The sequence below is a fragment of the Antennarius striatus genome, chromosome 18, assembly GCF_040054535.1.
Source record: "Antennarius striatus isolate MH-2024 chromosome 18, ASM4005453v1, whole genome shotgun sequence".
Lineage (NCBI taxonomy): Eukaryota > Metazoa > Chordata > Actinopteri > Lophiiformes > Antennariidae > Antennarius > Antennarius striatus.
Window position 1 is genome coordinate 6858736 of NC_090793.1, and position 25036 is coordinate 6883771.

General features: G+C 38.7%; 1 protein-coding gene across 1 annotated transcript; it reads left to right on the forward strand.

Annotated features, from left to right (window-relative positions):
- Positions 1-298: 298 nt before the first annotated feature.
- On the forward strand, positions 299-24753 carry eif2b3 (eukaryotic translation initiation factor 2B, subunit 3 gamma). Its single transcript, XM_068341504.1, has 12 exons — positions 299-580; positions 1207-1372; positions 2761-2918; positions 8541-8700; positions 8977-9088; positions 14218-14307; positions 16728-16864; positions 17101-17291; positions 17774-17836; positions 18053-18201; positions 21556-21659; positions 24527-24753. Exons 2-12 carry the CDS (start codon positions 1225-1227, stop codon positions 24586-24588), a joined length of 1374 nt encoding a protein of 457 aa, XP_068197605.1. The 5' UTR covers positions 299-580; positions 1207-1224; the 3' UTR covers positions 24589-24753.
- Positions 24754-25036: the final 283 nt, after the last annotated feature.

A 25036-nucleotide genomic window follows, 5' to 3' on the forward strand; every position in this document is an offset into this window, starting at 1 on the left:
CAATAAACCTTGTGATTTGTTGAAATCTGACATCTTTGTCTTGTGCCAACTGTGGAATAAGGACACATACAATTTGGATATCTGTGGACTGGAGAGTTCTGATCGGTTCAACCGTGCATTGTAAACATTACTGTGTGAATTTGTTCTCTTGTCCCTTTTCTCTTCTCATTTGTCTGTACAGTATCTGCTACAGTCAGTCAAATATTCACGACAAAAAACGCCTCAGCGCCGATTCCCATTAAAATGCAGTAGGAACTGTTCTACGGAGGAAGTGGTTTCCTACACGGACATATTTCAATGAAGGTACGTAGGTGTCATCATACGATGCAAGCATCTAGCTTTGTTCGGGAACTCTGTTAAAAAATTTGAGCCCAAAATTGAGCTTCTGTCGACATCTTGTATTTGAACTACTACTTACTTTCCAAGGAACGTATCCAGCTGCATGTGAGCTGTCGCTGGTGCCGCTGTCATTTTTTTTGCTCTGTGTTCTTCGTTAGCCAAGTGCTAACAACAGTGAGCAACTTACTTGCACGATACTGCAATTGCCGTCTTTTCAAGTGACGTAAGGGATCCCGGACAGGTAGATTCATCTCATTTTTCGTTATTCTTTATGGCAGTACACTGCTAAATTAGTTGAAATTGATCCAGTTCTGTGTCAGTGCTGTGTGATTATTTTTCATAATGTATAGAGAAATGGTAGTTTCTGTTAATTGTCCTCTACTCAAAAATGATCATCTAAACATCTAAACAAGAAAACAAACACAAAACACACTAAATAATTACATGTTTTACAACAAGGCTGCAACATCTTCACAGGGCCCCAATAGCAGACTAGAAAGAATATGCTGAAAATGCTGACTTTTTTTTTCTTCTTTTCTCTATTGCCTTTAGCATTGTGCACCAGTAATTTAGCTTTAGTCATGTGTCAACCGCATTTGTTTCCCAACTCAATACCCGTACATGTGTCAAATGTCCATTTTTGCCAAGTTTAGTTAACTTCAGTTTGTTAACATAAGTGTTGTCACATTAAAAATGTCCAAAGGGCCACAAAGAAAGTAAAAAGTGAATCCATATTTACAGAACAAAAGTGAAAATATGTATTTATACATCATCTACACTGTACAGTATATGTCTGTGCACTATGTTTAAACACATGTACTTTCTAATGTGAGTATCACTCTTTTAATATATTTGAGTCTTCCTCAGGCGTTTCCAGAAGACATCATGGAGTTCCAGGCGGTGTTGATGGCGGCTGGTGGGGGTTCTCGCATGACGGATCTGACCTACAACACCCCCAAAGCAATGCTGCCTGTTGGCAACAGGCCCCTTATGTGGTACCCACTGAACTTGCTGGAGAGGGTGGGTTTTGAAGGTGAGAACTTCTTACAGCACTTCGACTATTACAACTATACATACCTTAATTACTGGTCTTTAGAGCATTAAAAGTAGTTTAAAAAGGTAAAGTCTTTCTCAGTATTTATACTTCATTGTCATCATTATGGGATATTTTATTTTTCAGAACATCCTACACATCATTAACATTAAAGTTAATTGACAAACAGATTTTCAAAATAAAAATGTTCTTATGTTTGAGTGTGAGACTGCATCACACTTCTAATTTTAGTTCCATTAGTTATCAGATATTTGCTTCTGCATGTGAGCTGTTAGCACTCTACTCCCACAAACTATAAAGAAATGTAGTTTATAATTTTTTTAATGATGGACAGAAAATCTTCAGGAGTACAGGTAATTGTGACCCCCTCTTCAAATACAGGAAGTATTACGTAATATTAATCAACACAAAGATTACTTATCCGATTATTCAAAACCTCTACAGATATACAAATAATTGAAAAACAATTGTTTTACAGAATTTAATGGTGGCGTTGGTTCACTTTTCCGATAATTACTTGAACATGTTTGAAACACAAGACGTTTTGTCCAATCTATAATATCTCTAATAGACACTGAAAAACTTTGGACTTTTCTTTTTCTTTTCTTTCTTCTTGTATCTCTTTTTAATAACCAAATTTAAATGTTCTCATTTGAGTCATGGTCAATGTTTCCTGATCCTGAAAATTACACACAAGGGTCCTTGCAAAATATCTCCCCCGCCACATGCAGCTGCTTTTTTTTCTACTCTTACTTACAAAGATTGTTGTTAGATCAGCAACCATTTTCAGGTGTGCATTTCCTGTCGAGATTTGCTGCCCAGATTTTGCAGATATGTGCTGCAGTAAGTAGTAGGTCCAGAAACTCTTGGCTTATAAGGGATTTGTTGTACTATGCTGTTCTTTTCCAGTAAACAGTCCTGTTTGTTATAAAAGCATGTAGGTCTTCACTAACCTAAATAAAACTAGCTTTCAATAAGTAATCATCGTGGGTGGCCAGAAAATTTACTGTGTACACCCAGCTAGCCAATTTGCTGCAATTTTATTTTACTAGGCTGATACAGCTACAGTGAACAAATGCCCAGTAAAGAACATTTTATGCAGACAAAATTGTTTAAAACAAACTGAAATGTACTAGATTTACGAAACGGGCTTCATACATCTGTTATTACCAACAGTATTATAAGAAGAGTAGTGACAGTAGCAAGCGTGTGGAATGTTATTCATCCAGTTACTACATTATTACTACAACTACAATCATAATATCTTATATCTATTTTGTGTGGAAGTGCAGCTGTGAGTTAGTTTGACTGTATGTAACTTTCTGCTCGTTTTCTTGCGTGTAATATTTTTTTCCGTGTCTTGTCAGAGGTGATTGTGATCACCACCAAAGAGGTCCAGAGGATGATGAGCACAGACAGTAAATTGAAATCAGATGTGAAGATGAAACTCGATGTGTTTTGTATTCAAGAAGATGCGGACATGGGCACTGCCGATGCTCTCAGACACATCCATCGGAAGATTAAGGTGCGTGTAGTTTTATTTCCTTGATCATTGCTGTGGGTATATGTAGAAAGATTTGGAATTTAAGTCTTAATGTCTCCCTGCCTAAGTATATTCTCAGTAATAATGAATTTGACAACATTTTTAAAAAATGAATAAAATTTGAGTACAACAACTGGCACAAATATGTGGCTTTTACTTGTTATCCTGTATCTTTTGGCCTAATAACATAAAATGAATTTTTCTTCTAAGTAATTCAATTCAAACGGGATTAATTGTTATCAAATAAAAGCAGTTATATATTGATAAATCAAATTGAACATTGTATCAAAATTCACATACAGCAACAAAAACATTCTCATACATTTTCTTTATTGCTGAGGTCATTAATAAAGCAGTGGCGTATAGCACTTGATTTAAACTGTAAACCAATATTTATTGTGCATCTTAAATATTGCTGGCCATTTAATGAATATGCCCTTTTCGATTTGATTCGGTCTAACCTTTTATATTAACTACATAGAAAACAGACTGCTGATATTTAAATAATTAGTCTTGTTTTCATAATTTTTAATGCCTAATGTAAAAACGTTATCTTAAAAATTCAATCGGAAACATAGAGCTGATAACATGATGCCATATCACTTCCATTTACTTAACATATCTAGACTTCCATACAAAAACAGCAGTATACTCCTTTAACATTCAAGAAAAAAACACCAACAGGGAGTACAACAATAATGACTAAATACATTATTGATCATTTCCAGATCTTAGTATTTTAATTCTTTTCCAGTCAAAGGTTCAATATTATGTTTCTCTTGTCCATTCTTGTGTACGTACATGTACGTAGTATATAAATATATACAGTATATAAATTATATATAATATGAATTCGTAATTTATAATAATGATTATTTCTGGTCCTTGATATTAAATTATATCCTTTTTTCCTCCTTCTACCATCCATACTTGCAGACCTAATGTAGATTATATAGTAAAAAAAAAATTGGAAGCATATTAATTTAATGTGGCAAAGGGTAAGGCTACAACAATATAAGTTGATACCTATGGTCAGATTCTGATACATAGAAGGAACATTTTCTTATGTAAATTTGGTATGTGAGAAAATAGTCAAGACAGACAGTGCGGCAGAAAAACGACAGATTGAAGTGGAGGCTGACCTCGGCGGTGAGTGCAATGCCAAGTGATCACTGATCCACATCCTTCCTCTAAATGGTCAAGGCTGCCGAAGTGCCTCATTTCTCCCTTTAAAACACACACAAACATCCAGGGGCACACATATTTAACATGCTGGCATGATATCCATGACCCAACCCCAATTTCCAGACCCCCTCTATACATCCTTCCCCTCCCTTCATCCAACTCTTAAATAGATGAGGTCATGTTTAAGATTCAAACTCCCTGTGCTGCCAGTTTACCCAGTGCACCATGTATTCTCATCCTGTAGTCATCCACATCTGTGCGACATTTGTGTCTGGGTGCACCTCTCACCCTGAAGACAAGATTGTACGAACAATTTTAGAGTTTCAAGTCCTTGATTTATTTTTAAAGCAATTTCTCTTATAAATTTGTTGAAAATCAGTAATTTTGGTGTTCGTTTAGTGTTGCTGAATTAATGTAAATCTTTATCTAACTCTAATTCCCACTGAGTATTTTGGGTTGGTGGAAAAAAAAAAATCATATAATGTACTGAAACTTAATAAAGACGAAATAATAACATTATAAAGAAGTCCTGTTCATAACAGTGTCTGTTCAAAATTCTTATTCAGCTTCCTCCCCTTATTTAGAGTTCACCTAGGTCTGTGGCTGTATGGGTTTTTGCTTATCAAAATTAAAAAGATGTATGAAATTGTGGGATGGAGCATGATCACACCAAATGCAAAAAGTAGAAGTCTACTGTAGACAGGAGAATTAGATGACATTTTAAATTCCAAGATTAGCATAAAAACACATTGTGGGGGGAATTAATTATATACGTACTGCTGCGGGTATGGTCGCCCATAACTTGCAGATCAACCTGAAATTGAACATGAGGTTAGTGTACATAAAGCTTCAAGTACATTCAAGCTTAAACAGGACTAGCTCCTGCTTGCTGCCATTGAGAATAGTGGAGTTCTTAATTCTTTGAGCAGCCAGCTAGATTAGAGGCATTGAGTTACACACACTCGCCTACTGGAGGGTGATGATTGAGGAACTGTAACCATTGCCTGCCAAATCCCGACACAGAAATCACTCAAACTGTCAAAGTGATTCATGATACATAGTAGACACATACACACTCACTCATCTCTTCACACAAACACCCTCCCATGAGGGGATTTGGTGTAACCAAACAAACAAAATACTTACAGGAATCAGGGTACACTCAAGGTGAACAGCGTAGGTCATTCCTTGTGATTAGTGAAAGGGAGATTACAAACAGCTTTTTTTATTTAACCTTCTTTTCAAACAGCGAAGTTACAAAACGGCGAAGGGATATACCTCATAATTACTCTGTTCTCTCACAGGAGGCCAAACCAGTGACAGGAGTGCTTAGCTTTTACTATTGGCTTTGTATGCTTAAAAAATGTCTTTGACGTTTTATTATAATTCAGGCTTAATCACCTGGCAGACAGAATGGATTCAGGCTGGTGTGTGTGTGCGCGTGCGTGTGTAAAAAAATACACACATTTGGAGCTGCTGATTTAAAGGATCACTTTTGGTCTATATACTGTATGTTTGTCAGCTTGTAGGACTCGAAAAAAAGATGGCGAGAGAGGGGTGGAGCTGAGGCACAACAATCAGACTTGGACTTATTTCCAGCTCCGTCTCTATCTACCTTTTTATTTTTTCTCTTCCTGTTGACACATAATAGTTTATGATTTGGGTACAGCTGAAGTTAAAAGTGGCCCACATAATTTCTAGACGATTCCTTCATTTATACTCCCGCTGAAAACAAACATGGTCTGGTATGCAATCAAAAAACATAATTTTGTGGCTTAAAATATAAAAGTGTACATAAACTGTTAAGTCTACCATGACTATGCTGTTAGGAGAATTTAAACAAAATTTAATAAACTTAATTTTATTCCAAATTCTACAAAAATATGTAAACCAACCCCCCAAAAATGAATAATACTGAGATATGAGCTTATTGTATAATTAGTTACACAAGTAAGTTTCAGTACCATTCAATTAAATCATTATTAATTTGATTTCTCATAAAAACAAATCTTTCTTTAAAAAACTTGAAGCTGCTAATTCTTATAATAGAATTTTCAGATAGATGTCAGCCACCACAGGGGTGTGTGTGTGTGTGTGTATGTGTGTGTGCGTGCGTGTATGTGTTTCAGTGTGTGTGGTCCTGACCTGTCCAGAGATCATGGTTGTTGAAAGGCCAGAGTGTCTGTGTCTCTCCAGCTGACTCCACTGTGCTCTTGCCTGAGTGTGTGTGGCGATTCTGCAGGCACTTTTTTTTTTAACTCCCTTTATATGGTGCATACTTACATGCTCTGCTCCATGTGTGCGATCTCGACCGTGTGTGATAGACTGGGAGTAGAGTTGAAAGGTCTCCAGGCCTCAGTGTCAGTAGATCTCCTGCAGACACCTCCGGCTTTGTCGCAGCTGCTTCTGGTCGCCTGGTCCATACCAGGTTGTAACAGCTTTCCTTCAGGCCAAACTTCATGACCCTTGACCCCCACTGATACCACTCCTCTCCCACACACTAACGTCTACACAGAACCCAGTTCAGCTTTTAAAAAATTGGTGCTCATCACCTTAAAAATAAAGTGAATCATTCATCTTTGGTTTTTCTTTTGTTTGTATAATCATCATTTTTATGATTCAATAAATTGAGTTTTATTGTTTACCAGGATAAAAAGATAATTTCTTCTTTATGTAATTGAAAACAAATCAGATTTATTTTCTACATACAGTCTATAATAAGCAAGTGTAATAATATTTTTAGTTTATACAGCATTGTATAGTGGGAAAGCAGAATTTTCTTTGTGGTGTTGCCTCCTACCATCCCTTTTCTCTTCTATCAGTCCTGCATTCCTCCATTCAGCTTATTGCTTGTTTTTTCTTCCTTAATACCACCCTCCTCCTTCTCCTCCTCTCTTTCCCCCCTTTGCTGCATCACAAACAGACTAAAGATGTCTCTGTCATTACGGCGACTTGTGCTAATGGTGGGATTAGTTCTCATGCTGACAGCCTTCATCACTGGACAGACAGATGGATACCGTACACACAGGCACACCAGATGTCGGCGCACCCACATGTAAACACACATACACACTTTCAGACATGTTGCGACTGATGAATGACTGATAGTTTTGTGCTCTCTGTCATTGGTGGTAAAGTAAGTGATATGTGTGTGGAATTCACAAACTGTGTATTAATATACAGTTTCAAACATGCACTGGTTGGAATATATTGCATAGCTGAAAATAGTTTTAGTTTGTGATGGAAATGATCTCTGGAAGGTGAAATCCCAAACCCTCTGAGTCAAATGCCAAACAAAATCCATGTTTTAAACTAAATGAAATGGAATGAATGACAGAGCTAACAGACAAGATAAACATTTATTACCTCCAGCAAAAAGGCTGCTTTTTAAACCGTGTCTATTCGTCTGACTAATGAACTGATTTACATGTGGAGGGGATGAGCAGGGGCCAGGCAAGAACCCGTTACATTTTGGGGTCAATCTGGATATCAGGGCAAACCCAGGAGACCTTTAAGGAGTAAATTAAGAAGAAATTTCACTGTGTGTCGGCAGATGTGAAATTCAAGACATGATAAACATTCTACAGTTCCTTTGCCATTTATAGATATTAGTGAAGGTGGGATGCTACTTGGAAGTAGAACTCTCTCATTGCAGGTCTCAGATTGGTGAATGGACTTGTGTACCTACTAATAAATGACTGAGCATTTTGGACTCCATCAGAAGCATTGTTGGTTCAACCGTAATGAAATTAATGTCCTCCGGAAACTTTTAATATGTATGTCAACATTCGTTACTATAGTAACATTGACATTATTACAACATTTCTAGAAGTCAAAACATATCATAGTCAGTTATTATTGTACATTAAGTGTGATGTTATACATATCATTGTATTAATGTAGCTGGATGGTTATAAGGTAACTGGAATTCAAACACTTTCAAACAACAGATTTGCTGAGCAGAAACACCGCCTTAAAAAACATAGAATTTATTACCTGCTGTCATCAAAGTTTAAGTTGCTTTAACACAGGCTCCTCTGTGTGTTTGGATTATAAACAGTTATAGCTAAGCTTGAAAGAGCTTGCTATTGACCGTATGATTCTTCTTTTCAACTTTCTCTCCTCTATGTGTCTCTCTAGAATCCTATTTTCTCTCTAGAGTCTTATTTTGAAAGTGTTGTGACCAAACAAACAAACAAAACAGTTCATGCTCCTGTGACCTGTTGTTTTTGCGTCTGCAATTGGACACGTGCATTTGAAATGTCTTTTAAATCAATGCAGATTTGAAAATGTATCAAAAATGGCAAAGTGTAAATTTGCTTGATGCAGCTATGTCAGTGCAATGCATAAGACCTGTCTTGTTCATCCTATGAACATTTTGTGTCAATTTTCTCTATTTTCTCTTTCCAACGCCTGCAGACGGACATCTTGGTGGTGAGTTGTGACCTCATAACGGATGTGGCGCTTCATGAGGTGGTTGATCTGTTCAGAGCTCACAATGCAACTCTGGCCATGCTAATGAGCAAAACTCATGAAGTCACAGAAATAGTCCCAGGGCAGTATGGCAAGAAAATGACAGGTAACAGTATTGATACAAAATGATCAGTGTCAATGAAGTTTTTAAATTGCTGTCGGGTATTACTTGAATTCTATCACACAATCCTGATAATATGTCACATAAGTCTTCTCATATTCTTTTTTTTTTAATGAATGTGCTTTTTAATATATTTTAATTATTCCTCCAATGTTAAAGAAAGAGGGCAGGGTCCCTCAAATTTAAGAAAAGTCACAATGCTGTCAAGTTTAGTTGAGTGTTGAGTGTATTTACTCTTAATTTTATCTCTATCTTTTCTAGTTGAACAGAGAGATTTTGTGGGAGTCGATCAGTCTGAGAAGAGGCTGCTGTTCATGGCGAATGAGGCTGATCTGAGGGAGGAGCTGTCCATTAGGAAGTCTATCACAAGGAAGTAAGTTATTAAGAAATCCTGAAAGGTCCTCCAAATGACAAAAACAAAATATTTTGCCCTTTTTTTCTGTTGTAATATGTAGATTCTAATATGTTTGGTTTAATTTGCCTTAAAGATGAGTGCATTAAAATGGTTTTCAAAGTAAACATTAACATCTATTTCAGGCAAAGTGTCTAAGTTCATAAAACTAAAGTATAATAGCCCAGCCACACAACACTAAGTGCAACATTTGCACAAAGTTTGGTGAAGGATCACCGATTTATAGATTTATTTAAATGTTGTATAACAATCTATGCGTTGGTAATAAGTCACTATCTTCTAACACGTTTTCCATTTGGAAACTTTGTTTAGGGAGATCAGATCCTGTTTTCTGGTGTTTTGGGCAGAAGATTCTGTGGCAGATGTGCGGAATGTTTGTAATAGAAGTGTAGTCCAGGTCAATTTTTGTTTGAGTGTTAAAATGCATGGATGTGTGAGAGTGGTTGTTTTGGGAGCTCGTAAATACTTCGTGGAGCCAACGCCACTGTAAATTCTGGCCAATACGAGGGGAGACGGGGCAGCTGCTTGCAAACCCCTCCGTTCTCGGTATAGAATCATAAGGACGCAGTTCAACTTTAGTGGCTTACATTGAAATACTAATTACATATAATTCACCTCAGATCACTTACAGAAAACATGAAATAAATTTAAATATGTCTCCACCTACAATTTTTAACAAAATAACAACAGGATACATTTTTGCAAGTTGGGATTTTCAGCCTGTTTTTTACAAGATACGACTCTTAAATGCACTTCAACAGCTTTGGTTGCAGCAGTAGCTCAGTCCACTAAAAGTTGGGCTGGGTTCAAGACTCGAATGGATCAAAAAGTCTGGAGTGTAACCTGGCAGTGGAGAGGTGCCAATTCACCTCCTGCGAACTGCCAAGGTGCCCTTGAGCAAGGCACCATCCCTCCACAAGTTTGTCATTGGGTGCACCACGAAGTAGCTGTTCGCTACTCTACCGGTCACGATTTATATGTATGCTAACAGCCCCTTGTGTGTGCACTTTCTAGGACATGTGTGTAGGTGTGCGTGTGTGCGTCTTCTTCAACCTACTCGAAAGTCACCATACATGCGCCACATGTGTCTTTCTTTTTTCAGTGTTCATGAGGATATAGTTGTGACAATCCCTTGGCTGCTGTGAAGAATACATTGTTTCTTGCAGGCAGTGTCCTGGAACACTTGAAGACTGCTTTTGTGCAGTGGCTCAGTTGGTAGAACAGCGGACTGGCGGTTCAAATCCCACTCTTCTAGTAATTTGTTGTTGTGTCCTTGGGCAAGACACCTTACCCTCCTTGCCTCCACTGGTGTGTGACTGTTCCGGTGGTGGTCGGAGAGGCCGTTGGCATGGATTGGCTGTCACGCCTCTGTCAGTCTCCCCCAGGGCAGCTGTAGTTATATACAGTATATAGTTGACCATCACCATGTATGAGGAGTGAATGAATAATGAATCCCATGTAAAGTGTCTTTTAGTGTCTGGAAAGGGGCTACATGGATCTAATCCATTATAAATATAACTGGTTATTAAAAAACTTGGCTTTGACTAGTCAGAATACAGCAATTACAAAATTATTATCATTGATTGCAAAAATTCCTGAGATGGTCTCTATGTAACTTCTTGGAGCTCTCAGACTAAATAGCTAAACATTATTATTGGTCTGCAGTTTTATAAATATATAATAAGAGTTAAAAAACTTTTGCCCATTTGAAAGTAGACTGACTAAAAAATGTCTGACGCACCAGGACTAGACAATCCCAATGATGGCTGCTTTTGTGATTGACCTGAAAGAATTCCAATGTCTAATGGCAAATTTAGAAAACATTGGTGAAACATTATAATTTACCGTAGATGTTTATAAACCAGTCTAAAATGTTGTCAAATTTGTAATTTGATTTAAATATCCAATTAACAAATATTGCAACTAAGAGGGTCAATATGAATAATTTATTTTGCATTTCTTTATTGAAATGCAACTCTGGGTACTCCGATTTTTTCATCCATGCTGAAACATTTTCGTCCTTTCTCATACTTTATGCCAGCCTGTGTTGTTTCTTTGTGCTTTAGAGTGACACAGTTTTGTCCCCTTGATCCCTTTGAGGACTTTTTTTTTGTATTTTACTGGTCGGTCATTAATCCAAGAGTCGATTCATCCATGCCTGTTGAAGCACAAAATTGCTGCTCCCCTTGCCACCGAGCTCTGTAGCTCTGCAGCAACCAGAAATCACATGGCACAGCTGTCAGGAAAGATGTTTACCCTTTAATGGGAAATGCAAGATGTTTGTTTTAGTTGGATTGTGCAAAAACCACAAGTAAACTAATAAAGTGCAATGTGGCCAATGCTCAGTGTTATGAATCAGACTTGCGATGATCCGCCGTGGCAAGAAATATTTAACAGGAATCCTGGTTTTAAAAATCTCATTTGGTGTAGTGTTTCTTATTTGATACGAGCTATTTTATGTAGGTTTTAAAGTTAACTGTGTTGTGTGTGTGTGTGTGTGTGTGTGTGTGCGCGCGTGTGTGTGTGTGTGTGTGTGTGTGTGTGTGTGTGTGTGTGTGTGTGTGTGTGTGTGTAGATTTTTCGGCATTTAAACAAATACAATGTATTTATTCAGAACCAGAGTGATTCCATTCTTGAAAAGGTTCACGTAATAAGGCCATTGTTGCCTTGATCTTTGTGCATTGGCTCACATTGGAATTAATTAGAAATAAAGAGTCCCTCTGCTAACCTCAGTTAAATGAAAACAATATTGTAATAGAATTCTTGAATTCGCAGTATAACCCCCATATTTAAACTGTAGGGCATTTGTTGAAACCGTTAAGGAACCACTAATAATTAACAACAGTGCATCAAGATTTATTTCTCTTTCATATTAATTAGTCAAAGTAGCATGTTGCAGGGAATAGGTGCATGGATGCAAAATTGGGAAATGAAATCATTTAAATCCTCCTGAGAGGAGTTTCAGTATAATATTGAACAGCTAAATTTACATCATCAATGATCATGTGCAGGACTCACTTTTGATTGCAAGAACCTCCTCTGCAAAAAAGGTTTTATTATTCCTGGGGTCTGCACACTTCGTGGACCTGCTCTGCAAAACTTTTAGGGGCACCTGTTCCTCCTCTTTCATTCTTCCTCTCCTCAGGTGTCTCTGCTCACATGCAGTTGCCAAATAGTGATCTGATCTACTAGGTGTTCCTATAAATTCTACTTCAAGCCCACCATATATACACACACAGCCACACACCTAGGAAATGTTGTATGAATAAAGGATACATTTGGCCAATACCCACAGAGCATGTCTTTGTGTGTACGCACATGTGCTTTTTCATTCATTCATTCGTCTTCTGAACCGCTTTATCCGCCGTCGCGGGTCACAGGGACCAGGAGCCTATCCCAGCTGGCTCAGGGCGTGAGGCGGGGAACACTCTGGGTGCAATGTCAGTGCGCCACGGAGCCACACAAAGACGGACAACCTTGCATGCTAACACTCACACACTAACCTGAAGGGCATGTTTTTGGAGGTGGGAGGAAGCCAGAGAGAGAACCCACGCAGACACGGGAGAGCATGCAAACTCCGCACAGAGCGGGACTCGAACCTGGAACCGCCTTGCTATGCGGTGACAACACTACCCACTGCGCCACAGTGCCGCCTACATGTGCTTTTATGCTTTTGAATAAAATACCTTAACACAAACACACACACACACACACACACACAGAGTTTGATTTATGGATTTCAGCATCTGGTTGTAAAATGTGTGTGACCCAAGCAATTCCCTGGAGTCTCTGTAGTTATATGAAATCTTTGTAAAGAGAGGGAGAGAGTTGAATTGGAAGGAGATGGGAAAGCTGGAAAATCTTAGTTTGTGAAGAAAGGAAAAGGAAGGAATTAGGAGTCGAGACATCAGGGGAAAAGAAAGAAAGAAAAGTTGATCGTTTTTTTACCGTCATTCAATTTTAATTGAAACCCACAATATTTTTGGTCTCCTGTCCTGGATCTTTGATATTGTATTTGATATTTATGAAGTTGTTATAACTTAAATTTAGCCCACGTCATGATCCTTGAACTTGTGATGTGTAAAATCTTTTCACTCTTTGTTTGAACTTTTTGAATGGAAAATCAATCATATGTATCAAATATTGTCAAGACAAGAAATCAATCTCAATCCTATAATAATTTAAAACATAGCAGGACTACTGACCTCATTAACTCCATTACTTGTATTGCCAGTAATGATACTGATAATGATAGGTGTAAAGAAAAATAAACTTTATTTTAGTTCTATCTACCATGCAGGTTGACTTGAGTGTACATGACATGGATTTTCTGGTTTTAGAACTTCAAATCCAAATTAGTGCAACGTGTTTTTTGAAAAGCTTAAGCATTAATGGACATGTACAAATGATTTGTACTAAATGGGCTAAAGCATGTAAAAGCAGTTTTGTGTTGTTCTTTACGGAATGATGCACCTTGTGGTTTTATTACGTAGTTATGGAAAGGGCAGATGAAGAGGATGATGGGTGCTCAAACAGGCTAAAGAAAAGAGGGAATTTTGTTTTTTTTAGTAGAACCTGGAGCATAAGATGGCTTACATTGGCTGTCGCTTCGTAAATGCCACTTTTTCCAAACTCATGACAATGTGTGAGTGTATGAGAACATGTATGTATGGGTGGTGTGTGTGCATGTGTGTATGTATGCTGACCAAACCCCCCTATCAACATAAAAGTCGCAGCTCTGGGGGGCAACCTTTATGGTAGCTGAGAGAGGACAATAGACAGATGTCACTACTCTGATGTTTATGTGAGTCTATGTATCTGGTTTCTATCAAATGTTCCTTTCCTGCATATAAAGCAGAGGTAAATTAAAAGGCTGAAGTAAATGAGAAGCCAATGAAAAAATACCAGTTCATGAAAAGAATCAAAGCAAATTGTTTCTCCGTGTAACATCCAAAGTAAACCTGTGGTGTATTCTTTCAAATGCTCCTTTTAAATTATCTGGGAAGATGTCAGGCTCTCGATCAGGAAAACAGAAAGGAATATGAAGCAAGTAATTTTTCAAATGTTCATCTCACTACTTTTACTTGCAGACATCCCAGGATGCACATCAAAACAGGCCTCGTGGATGCTCACCTCTACTGCCTTAAAAAAGCTGTAGTGGACTTTCTTGTCGACAACAAGTGAGTAAAGTGTTAAAACATGGTTCCATGGTGTGTGAGCTTGTGGAAGGACCTGTTTGCAGGTTATTCTATTAAGGTGTTAATTTGTTTTACTATGTGCTACTGTGACAAGCTGTTAGGCCTTTAGCCTCTGAAGTGACAGTGTCAAAGAGAACTTTCTGTAGCCGCTGGTTAACACACGTATGGTTAGACTATGATAACAGTTCATATTAAATTGTTTTATGTTTAGTATTGGTGTTAATGTTGACATGATGGTATTAGGTAGGGACGGTGCAGTCACCTAATAGCAACTTTGTTTCAAAGTTAAAGAGTTGACACAAAGTAGTCGTATTTAAGTAATACTTCAGATTCAGTGTAGTTACCAAAATAGAAAGGTCAATAGAGACCAAACAGTTCCTATTAATTCAATTAAACTTTATCCATCAAAAAAGAAGAAGTAATAAATCGATTCTTTCAAGCTGCGTGTCCAGTCTAACCATTAATTCATCTGATCCCAGCTGACTTTGGGCGTAGGCGGGGTTTGCCCTGGAAAAGTTGCCAGTTCTTTGCAGGCCTACATAGAAAAGCAAACAACCATTCATTTTCCCTTCATAACTACATTTTAGAGTCACCAGTTCATCTACACTGCATGATTTTGGTGGTAGGATGATGAAGGAATCCAAAGATAATCTAGTTTTTACTTAATAGATGAAAAGGGTGACAAAAAGCCCTCTAGAATTCTTACTAGAGTTATTGTAACTCAATGGGACTTTTTTTCTGGTTAAATAAAGGTTAAATATATATTCAAGAAAAGAAAAAAAATCAAGTTAATTAGAGGCATTAGAGCTGATTACAGGGCTATATTATGTCTTTCTTTATTGTGTCTGAGTTTTGTAATGTTATTGGAAAACCGTGTCCTCTGAAAAAAAAACGCTCAGAGCACAATAAAAGCCTCATGATGAAAGTAACGGCTCAGGAGCAGCACAGTGCCTCAGAGCAGGGTGGAGATGACACTATGCCAACTTGTCTGTTCATTTGTTATTTTTTTTAATTTTGTGAAAGGAGCAACTGGAAAGTGTATGCTTTGCTAAAGGTTAGATTTTGGAAATCTTTCATTGCCCAGCTTTACAATTTAACTATTTTAAATGGAGTGTTTCCCCACTTTGCTAGTTTTAGTTGACACATTAATTAGTCCAAAGACAAGCTGGCAAACAAATCTTTTAGCAATACTTCATCTCCTCACCTCTGATGAATGTTTCTGTTAAAGGAAAAGGGAAAACTTGAATATGTTAATTTGTCATGGAGTTGTACGCTGTAAATCATTACATCACTAACACACCCTTCACCACCTGCATATTCAGTATCATCTGTAGTTAGACAACTCATTTCTTTCTTCGGTTGTGTTCTTAGACTTTCTTTTCACTTCTCATTTCTCTTTCCCTTCCTTTCACCACCATGTTCTTTCCCTGTCTTGCTCAGAGAAAGAAATGGACAGAGTAAGTGTTGTTTTTCTCCTGTCATTCAGATGGAAATTCTAATCTCCCTTTAAACGAGAGTAAGAGAGAGCAAGTGAAGGGTTGGTGGTGGTGGTGGAGGAGGAGAAGGAGAAGAGAATCACTGAGCAAAAGCACAGTGCCCACAGGAGGAAGGGGAAATTAAGTTGGGGAGGTTACCTCCCCATTTACACAGACCCATACTTGAAATCCGGATTTAGCTTCATCTGCTTTTGTTTAAAAAGCCTTCATAAAAACCCAGAGTGCTAATTGTCATGATTTAATTCATAAAAAATGTACTTTGAGTATCAATAATTACATTATACATCGTACACTTGCAGTTTTTACAGTCATGCATTTACTGGGTTCTTTTGCGCATAGTAACACTGTACCTTATTACAATAATAATATTAAAGCTTCATTTGAAATCCTGCTTGAAATTACTGTGAAGTGTTACACAATCATTGCTGTAAATATATAACAGATATACCTTACTTACACTGTGGTTTGGAAGTGTAATCATAAATGTCATCATTTTTCAGTTAAAGAAATAGTTTTGTCCGAGTGTAAATAAATAAACAGAAATAAAAATACGAATGCTTTGAAAACATTCAATAAAAAATTAAAGCACTGGCTGAAACAAAACCAGTGAATGAACAGGATAATCATGTTGTGTAAACACTGTGATTGTATCTAAATGTAATAATCATGTGATCGTCTCGTTTTTGCCAGTGTCTTTGTTTCATATGTGTTAAGTTGAACTCATGTAGACTCATTAATAATTAAACAAGCCTTTAATGACAGGGATTGCTTTTCTGTTTTGCACTAAGCCCATCTCTTACCTTTTAATACCGATTTATTACAGTGTTGTTGAACATAAATGAACAAGGGACAATCCCTATCTTTTAAAATGTCAAACTATTTAATCTCTCCTTCTCTTTTATCTAGGTCCATCTCATCCATTCGTCGTGAGTTAGTACCGTATTTGGTACGGAAGCAGTTTTCCAAAACAACTAACAGTCAGAAACTTACAGACGATACAGAGGGTCAGAACCAGAAAAAGAACGACCGCTCGACTAATCACGGTCAGTGTTAACAGATACATGTAACAACTTCACGTCAAAATGAAAGGAATGATGACATAGCGCATGATGACATAGCGCTGTCCCCCATGATGTAAATGTTCACAGACACGAACCTCACGACTGACAAAAACTGTTGACAAAAAAAAGCAACTCTTCGTTTCCAAAGTAGCATCCTCCAAAGAACAGTGTACATTCATTAAACATCATGATTCTCTTTATCTCTTTTTATTATTCAGAGCTTCTCATCTCATCGAGAGACGAGCCTCTCCTCCAGCTGGCCCTGGAGCGCTCCTGTTGGAACGACCACCGCGGCGATATGAGCGACTCTTACCACAAAGGAAAGCTCCGATGCTATGTTCAAATTTTGGATGAAGGCCTCTGCTACCGCGTCAACACGCTAGCTGCTTACATAGAAGCAAACAGATTGGTCAGTGTCACATTTTGTATAAGACTTTAACGTCATCATATACAGTCTTGCTGTAAAACTGATTTAAATATTAGAGAATTGTGTACCTATTCCATTAAAGTCATCCACAAGAGTCCAAAAAATGACTCATTTCAGATCAGCGCCTGTTGTGATTGACATTGACCTTTTTATCTTATTTACAGTTGCTTATTAATATGATAAAATCGAGAAGAGTGTGGGGCGGCGCTGGTCGGTATGGGTTGCTACAGAAAGGGGAACTAATCGGATGTGGTGTGTGGTTCAAAATATGAACTTGCAAAAAGCAACAAAAGTTAATAAATAAAGAATGAGGGAAAAATAAGTTAGAAGTAAGTAGTAACAAAGTTTAAAAAGTAAAAACGACCTGAACGGTCATAACTGCATGTCTGCCAGATGAATGACATTTAGTTTAATTCTCCCATGTTTTATGAATACATGTTACCCTCTGTTCTGTGGTCTCCTAGGCACCAAAGCTATTTGTGGAGCCGGCGGTCCATCCGTCAGCAGTCATTTCTGAGGGTTGTCAGGTAAGAAAGTTGTCACGGTGTCAGATTTCTCCACAGAGTGGATCAAAATTTTCAGCTTTGTGTAATTTTCCATTTCCCTTTTTTTTTTTTTTAACAGTTTTTCTAATTGTCCTGGATCACAGCTTGTTCGCTATTATCCTGTTTGTACTTTCACTAGAGAAGCCTTTGTGTGTGTTCATGTTTGTGTATTGCTATTGTGTGTGCGCTTGCCCACAGATGGGATCAGACAGTATCATGGGGGCGCTTTGCCAAGTAGCAGATAGGACATCTATAAAGAGGTCAACCATTGGGAACTCCACTGTCGTCAAAGAGAAGGTCAAAATCACCAATTCCATCATCATGCATGGGGTAACCATTGAGGAGGGGTGAGTACACACTCACACACACACACACATCCATGCTTAGCACATGCACACACTCGTTAATGACATATTTTGAAATGTTTCTGCCAACAAGTTAATTTTGTCTGCAAAAGAATTTCACCTTTAAGGCATTTTTATAGATCTCAAGTTTTAATTGTCGTGTCAGCTTTGGTGTGGTGTTCAGTCACTGCACGCACACACTGAGATAAACCAGAGGAATTTAGTCAACAAACATTTTATGTTGCCTGTAATTAATATAATTAATAATTTCATCTCCTTTTAATTAAGTGATATGATTCCCTTAAAATTATATAGAAATATTTATTAATAACGCCCTCCCAACAGACTTCCCTCACTGTTCTCTCACATAGGAGAGCTCTACTATACAATTGTGTGTGAGTGTGTTTGTTAATGGGAAGTGTTAAATTTTTATTTGCTTTCCTGTTTTTCTATGGGGTCGAACAAGGAAACACTGAGGTAAAACTATTTGTCATGCAACCAGCTTGAAATGAGTTCCAAATAAACAGTGAAACATAAAATGTTAATATGTTCAATTCACCCACCGGCCTGAAGCAAGTTTAAGAAAAACGACAAGTAACCAGTACTTTTTCTTCTGAAGTTAAGTAGTGTAACTGTTTGGTTATTATTGTGTTATGTCTCATTCATTTGGATTATGTCGGGATTACCAAATGTAGCTTTAACAGAGCTCCTACTATCTACTGTAGCATTGACATGTCGATTGTTCAGCTCAGTGTCTTAACCAGAACTCACGGCGTAAAGAAGCTCATCCTGGCCTCAGGTCTAGATTTTAATGCAAATCATTCACTGGCTCCTTTTCTTTTATCTCAGTTTCTTCTTCCTCCCTTTCTTTTCTCTCCATCGAGGCCTCGACACCAATGCTTTCTCCGTCTCTATCTCTCCCCGTCTCTTCTTACGCCTTTCCATCATGGGGACCATCATCGTGTCCATGTGTAGGTGCTAACACAAAGGCATGAAAGAACAAGAGAGATGGGAGAGGGGAAGACAGAAGTGAGGGAACAGCAAGCTAGCATGCAAGAAATAGAGTGCAATTCTTTCTTTTCTTTTTAAAGGACATAAGAAGGAAGGTGAAAGAGGGAAAGAAAGAGCCAGTGTGAGGGGATTAGCAGACCCCGGCCATGTCGCAGAAACCCCTCACATTTCTGCTTTCTTTGTTTGGAGCTGACCAGAACTTGTTGACAAAGCGCTGCATGTTTGGCAAGGGAGATAGAAGGGGTCAACTTTACAGGGGGGTTGGCACAGGAGGTGGGTGGGTGGGGTGGGTGTGGGGGGGTCATGGCAAGGAGGAGCCCTGGTGTTAGTAATTAGTGGTGTTTCGGCTTCGAAGCTTCTTTGGTGGTCTCTCTGACTCTTTCCCTCCCTAATTTTACAAAATCTCAATCTTGTAATCTCCCATCACCAACTACCACCGTCACCTCCTAGGTAGTCACACACACTCTCTCTCTCTCTCTCTCTCACACACACTCACACACACACACACACACACCTTTCTCCATCTCCCTCCAGGCCTATCCACCTTAATAGAATAGGCCTATACAAACCTGACTGTGTGTGAGGCGCAGACGGCCAAGTGTGTGTGCGTCACTGCCTGGGCAAGACCAACATGTCTTCTCAACCGGACTCCCCAAACTACTGAAGCACACAGCTACTCACACTTAAATATACACACTCTCCATGGTTAGCTGACACAGGACACACTGTCTGTGTGAAGACTGCCTGTGCCTCCCCCTCAAAGAACTTTATGGTGATGGTTTGGCTGAATGTGAACACGTATGGTGGGTTGGCACCGCCGGCACAGGTGGGACTGGAGCTTAAAGCCAAGAAATGTCTTAACACACACACACTTACACACACACACGTGAAAAATGTAGCATTGGATTTTGTTGTTGTGTTCTGTTATGTATTTAATGCAGTTAATAAAGTATGTTTGGGTCTGGGTAGCCGGTGGGAGGATTCCTGACCGGCAAACAGGCTGAACATTCTGACTGTCAGCCTGACCTACACTGTGGCGCCCACACGGGCAGACTGTGTTCAAAGTATGAGCTGAGTGTGTACACAAATCCATGAAATAGGAAGAAAGTGTAACATGAATCATCCATCCATTCACCACGCACACACTCACACCTACGGTCGGTTTGGAGCGGCCAGTTAACCTGAAGCGCATGTTTTTGGAGGTGGGAGGAAGCCGGAGAACCCTGAGAGAACCCACGCAGACACGGGGAGAACATGCAAACTCCGCACAGAACGGGACGCCAACCTGGAAGCGCCTTGCTGTGCGGCGATAGCGCTACCCACTGCGCCACCGTGCCGCCCTAGCAAAAATCAATGTATTCAAATCCCCAGCAGGAGATTCTTCTACCAGAGGATTCTGAATCTGGACACCAAGCCTCTTTCTGATGACACAAAGGCTCTTTGAGGCCTTTCTGTTGTCACTTGATGCTAATCTGTTGATTAGATTTTTTTTTAAAATTACATTATCATCTTATCAATATGTACATGACCATGCTTACTTTTGCTGTCCTCAATATTTATCTTTCAAGCAATGAATGGATTTTTAATAGTGCTATAATGATATCAATGGCAGAAACTGGTCATAAAATGACTATAATGCGTTTTATCGCAGTTATTTCTGGGATGCTACGTCGTCCAACAAAGTGCCTAACTTGACAGACCCACTTTGTTGCCGTAAAGATAAATCTTGCAAACAGTTTAAACAGCGGAGTTTCAGGCTTCGACAAAGATGGGATTTATTATATTAGACGTTATTGCTTTATAAGTATGTGTAAATATTTAACTGACATCTGAATATGTCGGCAAAATACTCCCAAAAGTTCCCAGTGTTCTTGGATTTTGGTTACAGTGCGCCCTCGCGCATCAACGATTGCGACTCCACCTCCTCGCGGATTTTTAATAGGCAGTCACGTGATACCGTACACGCATTTTATTGGCTGACGGCATCTGGAAGTGCGCTTTGTTCCGTCAGTGTCGGACTTTCGTGAGACACAAAAGTGTTTTTAACAGTCTGTCAGAGTGTGGGAAAAGGTAATACAGACAGAAGGTGGTTTAATATCAGTATGGGGAGGCTTTAAGTGACCATAAATAATAAGATAAATAGATTGAGATCTCGATTGCGGATTCCTCTATTGCTGGAACGCATTAACCACAAAGAACGAGGGTGCACTGCATTACCTTAATATGAAAAAAAACATTTATTACTTCTTGTAATTTTATAATCATGTTTGCTTCAGAAACCCATATTAAGTTCCAACACCTCCCAGAAAAGGTAATGAATGCATTTTATTTGTGTGTGATTTCCAGGTGTAACATCCAAAGCAGTGTGATCTGCAGTAACGCAGTCATCGGTAAAGGAGCTGACCTCAAATATTGTCTGGTGGGAAATGGACAAGCGATCGAACCAAAGGGTGAGGATCATCTACATGAAGACACACACCTTGTTGTTGTTTAAGTTCTTCTCGCAGTATAGAACACACGTGATGCCTCACAAACCTCTCTTGTTTCACTGGCCCATCTGAATATACACTTGAATGAAGCAAAACAAACATCAGGTGACGGTTTCTACATCTCCCTGTTAAATCAACTGGGAACTGAAAGAAAGGGGAGATCACACAAAGGCTACTTAAAACAACAAATAAACCCTCCATTCTTCCACCGTTCATCACAGCAATGACAAGAACGACTGTAGCAGAAACTGTTGAAGGTTATTATATCTGAGATTTGTTGTTACTGTTAATGTTGATCAAAGCGTCGGAGCTAACATGAGAGTTTCTTAATTCCGAAGTCTGACAGAGAGATTTGTCAGATTTTTTTTTTTTTGTTTCACCTAATCCTCTTGTCCTTCGTCCTCGTGTGTGTGTGTGTGTGTGTGTGTGTGCGTGCGTGCGTGCGTGCGTGCGTGTGTGTGTGTGTGTGTGTGTCATATTGATGGAGAGGTTAGAGAGCAAGGCCAGAACAGGACCACCCGGAATTCAACAGCAGCAGCCTCCAGCCACATCCAACACACACATACAAACCCATACACACACACCCACACACACACACACACACACACACACACAGCATTTGGCCGACCAGACTGAGCAGCCTAATTAACTGAACAACAGGGTGCTTTAAGAAACAACTGTTTGAATTTGAGCTAAACTGATCTGAAAATGTTTGAAACTGTTGAGACTTTTCGGTGTATCAAGTGACTGATCTTCCTTCTTTCTTTTCGTCGACCAAACTTTCTCCTGCTGGCCCACAAGGAGCCGATGACATGGTGTTATTGAACTTTTGCAATTAGAAGTCCCTGTTGGATCATTGTTTAGGGCACAACGTGAAGCCAAATTTTAAGACATAAACTTATTTCCCTCTGATGGATAGAAAACCTGCATTTCTGATTGTCTCTCTTCTTGTCGCTAAGACACGCATCATTTTTATTATATTTTTGCTATCTTTGATTGTTATTTTCTAGAATACATTCTTGTCTGTCGTAAACATTACTAATGCTTAGAGTCAAGTGAAGTCACATTTATATAAATAGCTTAAAACTTACTTTTTTCCACAGGGGGCTTTACCACACATGTAGAAATCAACAGTCTCTTAATCTCATTAATACAGAAAAAAAAACTCCACAAAGCCTTCTTGACTGATGAAGGGATGCAACCATTGACTTGTTCATGACTTTCTTTTAGGATGTGAAAATCTTTTTAACAAAAAAATGTTTATTAAAAAAAAAAAAAGTAATCCCCTCTTTTTTTCACAATCTACAATTAGTCATTGACAAGCCTATGTGGCGCTAATACAAACGATCAAGAGAGAAAATGACACCAAAAGGGATGAGTACAGTTTTAGATGAATCAATTCTAAAACTTAAAACTAAATATTTTGACCGAGTAATCTACTGTAATCCCCTTCCAATGTTTTGTAGAATGCTGCCTGCCAGTTTTATGTTTTTTTATGTTAGTTCATGCAGATCACATCAGATGAGCCTCGCCTGTTTACTATTCTATTGTAACAAAGCCCCGTTTTGTCTCTCACCACCAAACTAGTTTGTGCGCTGCTAAAGACATTATACACCCACTCTGCTGCTGAAGCTGTTAGCAGCTAAGGACCACCCTGCCAGTTAGCCTTACACACACACACACACACACACACACACACACACACACACACACACACACACACACACACAGGTCTGTCAGGTGTTGATGTTTAAAAAGATCTTTCATAACTCTAATTCTCCTTCGATAAATACAAATACATGCATTAAAACAAATTAGCAGCTGTACAGTATTCATTACATTACAGGCCCAAACCGAGTAGCCACTTCTCTCTATTTCTCCACCCCGACCCCCCACCCCCACTCCTTCCTTCTCCCACTGTCCCATGCTCCATTTGTCCTTCCCTCCACATTGCAGAGGATAACCTCATTCTGAGATTCCTTCACACTAAAACCCGTCTGTGTGGATGGAACATAACTCTTTGCCACCGTTTTCTTTGGATCGGTACAGATGCTCAAAGGCTGACTGTTGTAGGAAGGCGCAGCGGCTGCTGTCCTCTGGCTTCCAGTTGAGTGAGATAGTGGTAAAATCCTAGGCAGGAAGTTTCAAGCGTCATCTCATTCTTTCTGTGAAGTTCAAAGGGCACTTACTTTGTCCCAATCATAACACAATGAAGATGGCGTCAAGATGGGGGACAATCTTAACATTTCTTGCCCAAAAGATGTTCATTTAAGTGTGGTATCAAATCAGTAAGCAGAAATTGTTGACAATCTTGTTAGAATGGAACTTTTTTACATTTACAGGGTTAACTGTGGCCCATAATAATCTTTTAAGCAAAGAGTTAAGTCTAAATAAGGATTTGACTGTCAAACTGATCATTTAGAGAATTATCCATGTTTTTATCCCTTTGGATTGATCTTCCTTTTGAATTACTCAAATATGTCAAAAGAAACAAGACCAGTCATTGTAATGGAGATAAACTCTGATGGAGAGATTTCTATCAGAGTTTATAGTTGTTGGCATTGAGAAGCAACAGCGTTTGATATTTCAATGTTTTGTCTTTTTCTTGGGATCACTTTTTGCTACCCGGTCACAATATCTAAATCTAGATGTTGCAAATATCTCTCCAACTACTTTTCATGTTATTGTGAAGAGAAACTCCCTGTTTCCTCCTGTATCAAAAGAGGCAAAAAAGTTAGTCAGCAGACGTTTTTAGATAACATTGATACTGTACTTTTATTTTGTATTCTGTTTACGTTCAAATTAATGAATTTTTCTGTCTTTTCCAGCTAAGAGAAATAACGAGGTCATCGTAGGGACGGACCAGCTGATGGAGATCTGGCTTCCATGAAGGAGTGACATCACCTCACTAACCAAACAGCAGGAACACACACACATACAACTTCTTCACCAGTTGACTGTCCAATCAGAGGCTTGGCTGCTGTTTGACAGCTCTACACTCTTATTCTCATAATGTTTTTGTACATTGTGTTCAAATAAAACAAGTGGTTCAACTCCTAAATTACAGTAGTGTTTTTTTTTTTTTATCTTTTAGAAATATTTGTGGCATCTCTTCATTGCTTTGTCAGATCTTGGTAGATCTTTGTAATTGTTTTACCACAGTGTTTTTATCAGATCTTGACTGACTCCTAATAGCAGGTCTCAATTACTCAATTTCCGTCTGTTCTAGCGGGTCGAGCACAGCTTCATACATGTTCAAATGTGCATGGGTGTTTAGATGTGCATACTGCAGCTGTAAAGGCCAGAGACGGAGGGGGAAAAAAAACAGTGGGAGGGGT